Raw genomic sequence first — 12,108 nt, forward strand, 5'->3', positions numbered from 1 at the left:
AAAAAAAAAAAAAAAACTTTTCACGCTGAATGCTTTCCTGCTCCTCTATCATGGGCATTGCACTTGTTTCCATCTGGTTTGTTTTGGCTCCTGCTAACAGCAGGTTGGAGGCTTCCTGTCTTCGCAGGAAGATGCCGACCGCAGCAGGGTCTGCGCCTAACGTCCCACTCGTGGGCCCAGCTGTCAGTCTTCATTCGCTTTATTAAATTATAAGAATAGATTCTGCGGCCTCGGGTGGATTCCTCGCCCCACTCCCTCCCCTCCCCTCCCCCGTCGCGACGCCTCACGTGCAGCGAGACGGTAAAACTAATGTGTTCGACATCAGTAAAGATTGAAGCGATCCCTGCCTCAGACCAGCGGGTTAGGAAAAGCCGACGTAGGCTGGAATCCAAATTAGGGAATATGATGAGCATAAAGAGGGTTTTTCTGCCTTTCTTTTCTTTTTTAACTGTAGCCCGATATTTTCTGTGTCCAAACGCATGAGTGCTCAGAAAATGAAATTTAATGATGACAGCGTTAGATCAGCAGAATACCACTGGAGGCTCCAATATTCTTGGCTGATATGATAACCGGGTATGAGAATTGCTAATCTACTCCTCCAGAAAGGGAAATGAGAGATTGATATCTTTCCTTTTTTTTTTTTTTTCCCCTCCTCTACTGAGGCGTTTTTTTTTTTTTTCTATTTTGTCTTCAAAAAAAAAAAAAATTCCTTTTGAAAAGAAATGATGAAAGTGTAGAACTGAACAACAAAATGCGCGGCTGCAATCACATTTTATTTCAGCATCCATTATTGTCGCGCTTCGTGGCGTCTGTGTGTTTGAGGCTCGTGGGAGAAGTTTGGAAGATCACTGCGAGTCGGAAACGGAGATCAAAGTCAGGATGACAGATGAGACGGAGATGAAAGCTGAAAACCCCCGTTTCTCCTTGTCCTCCTCGTGTGTGTGTGTGTAGGTGCTACCTTTGACGTGGCCATGCGGTTCTTGTCCGAATGTCCGTGGAAGAGACTCCAGGAGCTGAGAGCTTTGATCCCGAACGTCCCGTTCCAGATGCTGCTGAGAGGCGCCAACGCTGTGGGCTACACCAACTACCCCGATAACGCCGTCTACAAGTGAGTCGCTCCTTATCTGCCTGTTTACGTCCCGCCTCATGAGCAGATTAAGTCTTAGTTATTCACCCTTTTTTTTTGGCCCTCAAATCTTCTGTCTTAAGTCATCCACGATGAACAGTGTGTGAAAATTTCAAACTGTTCACGGTTTCGTTATTTTGTTTACTCCTGTTGAGTTAAACTACCTTTACCTCCCTGAGTTGGTTGTTGGGAAAGACCTTCAGGAGACGTTACCTTAAAGTTTAACACATTTATTCAAACACCCTTAGTCAATATTCATCCAATAATAGAGACAATCAATGGGAATGAGATACAGATCACCTTGAAAACTAGTCGAGCCATCACCCCAGGATTGTCTGAGGAAACAAAGGATGTTCTCTGGTTTTTACAACTTGAGCTCCCCCCACCTCCAGAGGGTGGGTCACTGCCTCCCTTCTCTGGAGGTCAAAGGGCAACTCCTTCCCCCTTCCTGGCTGGCACATCCGTTGCTCACATTCCAGGATGTCTAACACCTCTCTCTCTCTTTCCAGATAAACTAAACAACAAATTGTTAAAGCTTTTAAAATGGTGGCTAAATATAACATGATGATAAACACAAATCAGATAAAGATATAATAATCGAATGTTAAATAAAGCCTGGGAGAATAAATACAAGGCCTTCTATTCTACACTCCCAATGACCTCGATGTTATGACCCGTGGCCAGAGCCTAACGTGAAAAATCCGTCCTCTTCAGATCTCAAGCAGCCGACACACTCAAAGATTAATATTTTCTAGTGTTATTTGTTTTAAAAGATGTATTTTTGACTGAGACGTTACAACAAGTGGAGCGTATGGCTTCAGAGTGCCGAAAATAAGAAACAAAAGGAAACTATCTGAATATTAACCAAGTAAATAAACCAAATGACAAAAACTTACCTCCCTAACTAAGAAAACAGGAGAAAACTAAGCAAACATGAACGGCAGCTCACTCCTACAAACTCCAAACTTTTACAAGGTGTTTTTTTAACAGACTAACAGGCTGATTGAGATGAGCAAGAAGTCAGCAGCTTTAATGTCCGTCACCTCCAGGAGGCCACCAATGAGACGTCTCCGTCGTCCTCTGGGAGCCAATCAGGGACGGGCACCTGCACACTCGACTTTCTTGTAACATTTTTAAATCTTCCTTTGTAGTTCTCCGGGCTTTCTGTGTCAGGCCTTTTAGCTGTCTGCAGCGGATGGACAGGACCTGAAGGTTACGTCTTTGAAAGAATAGGAAAGAAAGAAATCAGCAAAAAAAAACTGAGAGACGTAACATTCTTTTAGCTGATCTGTTTGTTCTAGCTCTTTGAGAGTCACCTTATTGGTGCTAAAATACTATTTTATGTGTTAAACCTATAAATGTTACATTTAAATTGAAAGAAAATCAACCAATTTGTGAGTCTGGTGCAGCTTCAAAGCTGGAGAAGTGCTAATAACTTGTCAGTTGTAAGGTAGCACATAGCTTATAACTAGCTAACGTCAATTTAAATTAAGTTCTTTTCTAAGTTTTCTTATGTCTGGACACATATAAAAACACATTACAAGAAATGAGAACAAATCGTCTTTTTGACAGGCGGCGAGTACCAACGTTACGAGCTGGTCGTCATCGTCTCTAGTTGAATTATATCTAGATTGCATCAACGCAGCACTGGTTCATTCTTTGCGTTTAGGAGCCTGAAGGAATCGTAGGTCAGAGATAAGTGACTAAAACAAAGAAACGAACGAGTTTTCCCTGAAACTGATCCAGTGTTTGACCGACAATCTGCACAAAAGCAAAGAAAAACTTCAGAAAAACTTGAGAAGTACTTTAATAGATTAGAAAGGAAGTCTGGATCCTTGGAGGTGAGATAAAAATAAACTTTCCCGGTGCCGAACAGTCGAGCTGAAACAGCCTCGTCATGCAGATTATCGACTTGAATTACAGATTTGCAGCATCGGTGCCGCTTTGTTGCAAATGTTTTTGTTTTTTTTTTATTGAATTTTGACAAAACAACCATCTGAATGAAGGTTTCCTCAGAGCCAGCTTCTCCTCCGTCTCTCCCAGTTTCTGGTATTGTCGTATTATTTTGAAATGTTCTCCGGTTGGGTTGTTTCCATGGAAACGACATGGGTCGCAAGCAGCTACATACAATATTGTCTAATGAGTACGGTTGTTGTTTTTTGGTTGTTTTTTTTGAAGAAATTTAAACTGTGCTTAATAATAATGATAATAATAATTGCACAAATGGTTGTACAACATTTACTCCCAACAAACCCATTCAGCAAATAATACAAAATACTTTTCTTTACACCACAGGAGAAAAAAAACTCTTCAGCTACCTGCTTCTCTCATTAATAATAATATTACCATCATTTTATAAGGATATATTGGATAAATTTTATATGAAACTCTAATTTTTTGTCTCCAGATCTGTTTCTTGTAATTAATGTATTTATTCATTTCAGACCTTTTCTTTTTTCTTTTAAAGTCTGAATTATTTTTATTCAAATCAAATATGTATTATTTGTTCCTGTAGGGAGGCTTTTCTTGGGCTACGAAGTTCTAAACCGCAAATATCATAAATAAAAACATCAGTGAATAAAATATTTCAGCTGAAAAGAAAAAGAGGATGAAGTCTCGGATGTAAAATGTGAGAACCAGTTAGGTTCGTAATCGAGATGTTAGTATTTTGTTTACTGAGTAAAATAATTGAAGTGGGAATAAATTAAAGCTCGAGTCGTTTGGTTTTACATTTGTAGGTTCTGTGTCGTCAGCCTGAAGGCAGCTGATCATATTTGGAGAACAACATGTGTGAGACGTAATTAAAGCCGTCGTTTGGATGTTTTCCAAGGTGTTCGGTGGCGTCGTTAGTATTCAGCGTCTTACCTGCAGTAGATGCCGCACAAATCGTCTTCAGCTTGGAATATCAAGCAGGAGTTTTCTCAGAGGTGAGCGGATAATCCAAGCGGCGCAAAACATCTTATTCAGGTTCATTTAAAGACATCTTATAAACTTTTGTGCCGCGAGGTTATTTAAATAAAAGCTTTTGGTTATTTTACACCAAAGGTTGAGTTAGCAGTAATGGTTCATGTGCAACTTGAACCAAAAAAAAACAATCTAAAGGAAATAAAATGTGGTTTGAAATCCAGAAAACGCACGTTTCATCAGAAAAGGAACGGCTCAGTTATGTCGAATTCATTTAGCAACAAAACCGCCTCAGTGGCGGCTGGCCAATAGAGGGCGCCGCCCCACCACTCACGATACCTTGAAAAAGACGTTAAAAAAATTAAATAAAAATTAAATAGTAAAATAAAAATATTTTGAAATATATGTATATATTTTTAGTTGTGTAAGATAAATATTTTATAGTCAATGATAAATAAAGTTGTTTCGTTCTTTGACGTCTGATTGGTGACGTATTTCCGCCCCGCCTCTCGTTAAAAGTTACACATGTGCAGTAGCTCCTCTTCAATTCAACAGATAGAACCGTTCAGGGCGCACCTCTCCTTCGCCCAGAGCTGCTGAATGCAGCTGTGTTTACATTTCACCACCCTCCCGCCGCCGGAGCGTGGGACTCCCGCCATGGAGGCTGACGTCACATCCGTCTGTCAGAAAGTTCGCCTGATTGAAAAGTCGAGCCGTGGGTGAGCTGCCTTTTATTCAAACACAGTAATAAGTTTATGACGTGACTAAGTTAAATACACAAGGTAATAAATAAGTTCATAGTTAATAATTAGTTTAAGAAAATTAAAACTTAAAATGTTTGGGTTTGAATTTTAATCGGAGTGAGACATCCGATCTCTGTGCAGAATACGTGACGTAGTGAGTGCTCTCACCATAAAACAAGCTTTGACGTATTTTCTCCAGTTAAGTTTTAAGTTTGTTGGTAATTATCTTACAGAACTAGTAAGTATTTTTGGTTTATATATTAAAAGTTATGTTTGGTTATTGGTTTTAGTCATCCTGGAGGGACTGAATATTGATCGTGATTGGTCCTTGGTTTTAGTTTTGGCCCCCTTGTCTTACTGGGGTTCGACACCCGTGATCCAGACAATCAGACAAATCGAGTCCGACACAAAGCCTTCCATCTGCTTTCCATCTCTGAGCTCGCCTTTTTATAGAAAGTCCAACTAACAAACCCGAGCGCAGCACATTTAATCGGGTCAGTTTGTTTGATGCGTTGCCTCTTATCACGCTCGCCGAGCGCCACATCGCTCCTGATGCACTTTGGGCCGTAAACACTCCTCCGCCGACACACACACACACACACACCTCCGCCTCCTTCCCTTTCACACACACCTGCAGACACGGTGCGATTCCCCTCACTTGAAATAAATTAGTAGTGGCTAGTTTATGAGTAATGTAGCTGTCCCCTCCTCAGTCCTTCCTGCTGAATCACACACAGACCTCCCCTGTCCTCCCTGTTTATACCCCCCCCCCCNCCTCTTCTTATCATACAGTCATTATTTATTCTCGCCGATACCTCCCTTTCTGCTGCTTCCATTCATCTCCCCACATTACACACCTTTTCTCCTTCTTCTTACCGCCCTCATTGCTCCTCAGCTCCCTCTTCACTCTCCATTTCCCAACGGGGGGAGTGCCATTGAAAATTTGCACATCATTGTGATTAATGGCTTTGATCTGTTTGCTTGCCCCCCCCTCCCACACACACACACACACACACACACACACACGCTCCGTCCTCCCCGCTCACTGTCACTTCCTCGCCCAGAACGTTTTCAGCTCCAGCAGCCAAAGTGTCTTCATTAGCTAAATGAAATCAAAAAGGGGTATTTTCATTTGGTTTCATTGATTCAAAGTGAGTTTTGCAAAACCGCGACGAGGTTTATTTGCAGAGCGAGGGAGGGCCGCACGTTCGGGCTCTGCGAAAAAGCGACCACCAACGGCATCCAGTAAAACATCTTAGTCGTTAATAAGTAAATAGTTTTAAACTGAGATCACCGTGTGTCGAGAGGTTTTGGTCAAACCTTTAAAACAACCATTTTAATGCTCGGTGACGTGATATTGCTAGATGTCACGCTCAGACTGCATGTTATAAATCAGAGGTCCCCAATCCCCGGGTCGAGGACCGGTACCGGTCCTTGGGTCATTTTGTACCGCGCAGCACAAAAAGAATAATTAACTTACAGTAGTTTCAGAGTCTGGAGGACATTTATTTTGAAAAACGACCGTATTCTCTCCACTCCATCCGTCTATGACGCGTGTCCGTTCCCGCTAAAAACAAACCCACAAGCAGCAAAACGTGTAAAAAACAAACGTCTCTGGAAGATGGGACCGTCTGGTTACTGAGAAACAGGCTCAGGGCTCCCACTGATTCAGCGTTATGGTGAGTTTATATTTGTGGTGTCTCTTATTTTGAAGGGCGCGTTTAAACACAGAGAACATCAGGGGGAGGAGAGGCTGTTATTCATGTTGATAACGCAGCTAACAAAGCTGCGAGGACACGTTAGGTTTACGTTTATTATGTTTTTAAAAAAATACCCGTTTTCATGCTGCTCGTATCGTTTTATTTTGTTGTATTTATCCGCCACACCTTTAAAGGCCGGTCCGTGAAAATACTGTCTGATAATGAACCGGTCCGTGGAGGTGAAAAGGTCAGGGACCGCTGCTATAAATGACTCTCAGCTACCACATCATGATTGTACGTGTTGGCCATAACAAGATCTCTGCAGAAAAAGCCAATATTTCTCTTTGGGATTTCACTAAAGTTTCCGTGTAGCAGATATCTTACATTTAAACGCTTTAAAATTGTCCATCCATTACCCTCATGTCTGACAATCCTCATCTTAGCTCAGTATCTATAAAACTGACTGATCTAAGGCCACTTGTGTGCTGGCTAATATCTGTGGCAGCCATCTTGAACTTGATTGACTCTAGTTAATCAGTTGAAGACGTGGATCCAAATCATTTATTTGATAGTTTCATGAAAATCCGTGCTGTGGTTCCTGAGATATTTTGCTAACAGACAAAGTTGACTCCAGCAGTAAATGTGAGTAGCACTCAGAATAAGTGTTGTGAATGTTTGTCAGCTGAAACTACTCTGGATTTTAGAAGAAAATCTTTAAAACTGATTGAATCGTAGCCATTTTGGGTGGCAGCCATCTTGATTTGGGTTGGCTCCAAAAGCTAATCAGCTGTAATGATTATTTCCTGAAAGTTTAATTAAAATCCCTTCAGCAGCTCATGAGATACTTTGCTAACAGAGAGGCAGAGTTGACTTCAAATAGGCAAATTTTAAACAAAGCTCTTCAGCAATCTGTTACTACTCCCTCAAAGTGATCAAGCTGTAGCTTTTTTTTGTGTTTTTCAAAGTCGTCTAGCTGTGGCAGCCATCTTGAATCAGGTTGGCTCCAGAAGTTAATCAGTTTTAGACGTTTAGTCGATGATTACTTCCTTTAAGTTTCATTTAAATTTTGCCGAATGGTTCTTGAGATATTTGGCTCACAGATACGTCCGCCTTCACCTGGCGCTGTGGTGGGCGATAAAGAAAGAAGTGAGGAAATCGTATGTTTATTGCCACCGACGTCTTCGCCAGGACCTTTAACAATATTACAACGATCAGATGTTTGCCTGATATTGTGCAGCCCTAAAAAAAAATAAAAACTCTGAAGTCGCTTTTTTGCTAACAAGATTTCCAGGAGAACAGAAAAAGAAACTAAGCTTTGAGTTGCATGGGATTATCTTTTTTTGGTTCAAAATTAGACGTAAGACAGAGCAGTGGTTCTGATTTGGTGCCAAATAAAACACACTCAGCTGCACATTGTGTTGTAATAAAACCAGACACACACACACACACACACACACACAGAGACATGTCGGACTGATAATCCTCCGGTGGCACAAATAAACATACTGACACACAATATGTCTTGTTTATTTGCTGAAACAAAAGCTCTGGGTGTGTGTAAGTGTTGCATTCACAATAACACAGCGACAGTCGGCGCTCATTGCTGTTCTGAAAAACCTGATTAAGATACCGGGGCAAAGGCAATAATGAGGGATTTACCACAAGCAGTTCGGATAATGACTCGAGTACACATTTGTCTCCAGTTATTGTGTTCTCCTGCAGGCGGTGGAGGCGCCGTTTCATGAAAATAGTGAGGGGTACGCTGTTTACTCAGGTACGGCAATATTTATGAGCGGCAATATTGAAATGACGATGAATCCCGACCCGGATGTGCGCCGTTATCGGGAGTCCTCTCGGCGTGTTGACAGCTCATTGTGTGCGTGTTTGTGATGACTTGCTGCGTCGACTGCGACTTCAAAAACAAAACTCCGGGTGACGCTCGCCTAACGTGACACCTCTCCCTCCAGGTTCTGCGAGGTGGCCAAAGAGAACGGCATGGACATCTTCCGAGTGTTCGATTCCCTGAACTACCTGCCGAACATGCTGATGGGCATGGAGGCTGCCGGAGCGGCGGGTGGCGTCGTCGAGGCCGCCATCTCGTACACCGGCGACGTGTCGGACCCGATGAGGCAGAAATACTCCCTGGATTACTACCTGAAGCTGGCTGACGAGCTTGTCAAAGCCGGAACCCACATCCTCTCCATCAAGGTGAGGCGTTGCTTGAAAAAGCGCCGCTTAGTCCTCCACGAACAAACGCCGTCTGCAGAAGCCCCATTTCCCCTGTGAGTCACAAGTAACGAGCAAATAAAGGACAAATTTAAAAAATGCAATAATAGGAGTCTAAACTACCATTAAAACCGTGTTTAACAGCATAAAGCTGTTTTTTATTTCACTAAGTGACATCTAAATACAATTTTATTTGTTTTCACTTCATTTTACTGTAATTAAACTTTTTATTTGACTTGCCAGATGATCATGATTCATGTGAGCAAACATCATGCTTCGTACCTACTTTAAATATGAGTGCTTAAAGGAATAGTTCAGAACTTTAAAAGTGGGGTTCTTTGGAAGTGTTATAAACAAATAATACCTGTTAATAGCTTTTTAAACAGCTTTAATTTAAAGCAATGGTTTAATTATGACCAGACGGACAAACTAACAGCTAGTCTGAGCCGCTAAAGGGTTGGCTAAGTAACGAAAGGTCGGTTAAAAGTAGCAAAGGGCCGGTTAAAAGTAGCAAAGGGTCGGCTAACAGTAGCGAAGGGTCGGCTAAAAGTAGCGAAGGGTCGGCTAACAGTAGCGAAGGGCCGGCTAAAAGTAGCAAAGGGTCGGCTATAAGTAGCAAAGGGTCGGCTAAAAGTAGCACAGGGCCGGCTAAAAGTAGAAAATAGGACGTTAATGTGGTCAGATTTAAACTCCTCTCCAACAGGTTAGATATTAATTGTTTGTAAGTTTTTCACAGAACCCCACTCTAAAGTTTCGCTTTAAAATTAATAAACCAGCATTTCTTTTTTATTCGTGTTTAGAGGTTTTGCTACAAGAACTCTCAGTAATAAGCAGTAAAAACTGTTATTAGGTCAAGGGAATGACTTAATTCTCTAATTACCAAGCCACATCTTGATAAAGTAACTCTTTTATGCTTTTGTTGAGCATTTAAAATAAAACCCCTTTAAGGTTCACTGATAAACTGGAGGTTTGCAGCTCGTTCCATGGAAAATTACTTGTAAACCTGAGCTTTTTAAGCCAACGTCGCTCGCCAATAATTAGCCTTTTTATTAGGATTTTTGTCAGTTTCAGGTGTAGGATACCTTATCTGTGTCCCTCTGTTAAATCTGCAGCATTTATTCTCCTACAGATGTCGGCTTCATGTAAAACGGGACTCGACCATCATCATACGGAGGTTTTCTCACGTGTTTTATCGTCCTGACGATTCAGATCCTGATGCTAACTGTAAAGCAGCTGTAAATAATTTAGGTGGTTAATGGAAGGCACTGAAAATTTCACAAATTTTGCATGTTTTCAGCTCATCGAACAGCCGGAGTTAATTTTCCAAGGGAATAATTTCCCCTGCAGTGACAGCCTTGTTATCGGTTCCAAGAAAAGGGAAAAACAAAAGCAGCGTTTTTGGGGAAACGGTCCCCAATCGGGACCGCCGAATGCAGTCCTCCTGGATGAAGTTTCATCCTATTTATCATAAAGATTTTTCATCAAACGCGCCGCTTTGTGTCGAAATGGTGAATTAATTGAAAATGTTAATTTAAACTCGTTTTCACGGCTTCAGATGTCAAAATGTAGATAGATGCAGCAAACAATTGTAGTTTTTTTTATTCCTCCATAAAGGAGAAAACGTTTGAACGTATTTATTACCACGAACTGTTTGATTCTTCCGCTGATCAGAACCCCAGATGAGGCTGCCATTTATTCGACAGCGGTGCCGATCTTTCGCGAGGTTCGACCTAATCAGGCGGCCATTATTCTGCTGCGGTGGAAAAAAATCACGGGAGTGCTCATTTAAACGAGCCGCGGACACATGGAGTCTGGAGGAGCTTTATGATCGTCGTCTCATCAGAGAGGAACCCATACTTTACCTGTCAAAGGAAATGCTTTCTGAAGTGTGGGTTTCAAACCAGCGGCCTCCCTGTGGGTTTAAAGCAGGCCTCGATGTTCCCGGGTGTATATACGATCACAGCACGAGGAAATTCAACCTCCATGTTTGACTGCTTCCACTCCAGATGTATTTATCAAAGAGTTTTAAAACTGTTCTATTGAACCAACAATAAAACCATCTTCTTGTCGTTTTGTTAACCTGCAGTTTGTTGAGACTTGTTGTGTTTTCTCTGCAGGATATGGCCGGCCTGCTGAAGCCCGAGCCCAGCAAGCTGCTCATCAGCGCCTTGAGGGACCGTTTCCCAGACGTGCCCATTCACGTGCACACGCACGACACCGCCGGTGCAGGAGTGGCAGCCATGTTGGCCTGCGCTGAAGCTGGGGCCGACGTGGTCGACGTGGCGGTGAGCAGTTTTTTTCTCCTGACTTTTCCAACAAATTCCTCAGTTTGAGTTTGTGAGACGTCACTCTGAAACTTTCCCCACGACTTTATTTACAACAAGTAATCATTTTCTGCCAGAATAAGCGGATTTATTTCAGGAAATATTTAGTAGCTGTTTGAAATTTTGAGTTCTTATTTAAAAACAAGCAAAAAACCCTCAACTTCCACCATTTTACTCTTTTCTATCAAAACATTTTCACAGAATTAATGTTTGATTGAATGGTTAAATGATTGTCGTACATAAAATCTGTGCTCACATTTCTTTTTATTTTGCTTTAAAGCTGCCTTCTTTTAAAGTGGACTTAATCAATATTTCCTGATGCTTTCAGAGTCTCCCAAAGCTTTTTTTTTGTACTTTAAATGCTTTTTCACTCATTTCCTGTTCAGTCTTTGTTCCTGAACACGACTGGCTGTACCTTTTTTCTGTCATATGGTGGTATCTTTGATTTAGTTTTTTTGTTTTATATAGATTTAACCAAATAAACGAGAACAAACTGCGTGCAATAAGGAGTTAGCAGCTATTTTAACTGGTTTCCTGCGAATGATCCCGTCTAAAAGAGGCTCATTCGTCAGTTAGAATACAGTAAATCTAACATAAGTCCAACATAATCCTTATGTAGAAATCCATCTGATTCATAATGACTGAATGATTCATATGTCAGAGTTAACAAACAAACAAACATTCTTTAGAAAATAGGAAAAGCAAAACCTTCCGAAAGCCTGAAAAACTAATAATCGAAACCACTTTTTTAAGATTCCAATAACATCTGATGATGTTGTTGTTGTTTTAAGAGAAACATTTTATAAAAATGTGGGATTTCTTAAGAATTGTGCACAGTTTCCATCCAAACGTGCGGATATTCAGTTAAAACGTTTGAGAGGACAGATGTTTTTGAACAGAATTTGTTTTTTTCTGTTTTCCATCCTAATTCTTTAAACCAATAATCAGACCCTCCAGGATTTCACGATGTTGCGATCGCAACTATTAACGCAAAATCAAGCAAACCCCGCAAAATCGCAACTTTTTGCAACTTTGCCCAAAACACCACAACTTTAACCCAATATTTATTGTTTCTAAAGTCATTT

At 41.2% G+C, this 12,108-nt stretch overlaps 1 protein-coding gene across 2 annotated transcripts in view; it reads left to right on the forward strand.

The window, feature by feature from the left end:
• Positions 1 to 12,108, forward strand: part of pcxb (pyruvate carboxylase b) — a 393,092-nt gene that overhangs the window by 324,654 nt on the left and 56,330 nt on the right. For both annotated transcript variants that reach the window (XM_017414395.3, XM_025005546.2), the window contains exons 16-18: positions 952 to 1,108; positions 8,441 to 8,681; positions 10,817 to 10,984. In XM_017414395.3, the coding sequence (XP_017269884.1) occupies positions 952 to 1,108; positions 8,441 to 8,681; positions 10,817 to 10,984 (566 nt within the window). The remainder of the gene's footprint in view (positions 1 to 951; positions 1,109 to 8,440; positions 8,682 to 10,816; positions 10,985 to 12,108) is intronic.

Source organism: Kryptolebias marmoratus, linkage group LG7 (assembly GCF_001649575.2).
Source record: "Kryptolebias marmoratus isolate JLee-2015 linkage group LG7, ASM164957v2, whole genome shotgun sequence".
NCBI classification, from domain to species: domain Eukaryota; kingdom Metazoa; phylum Chordata; class Actinopteri; order Cyprinodontiformes; family Rivulidae; genus Kryptolebias; species Kryptolebias marmoratus.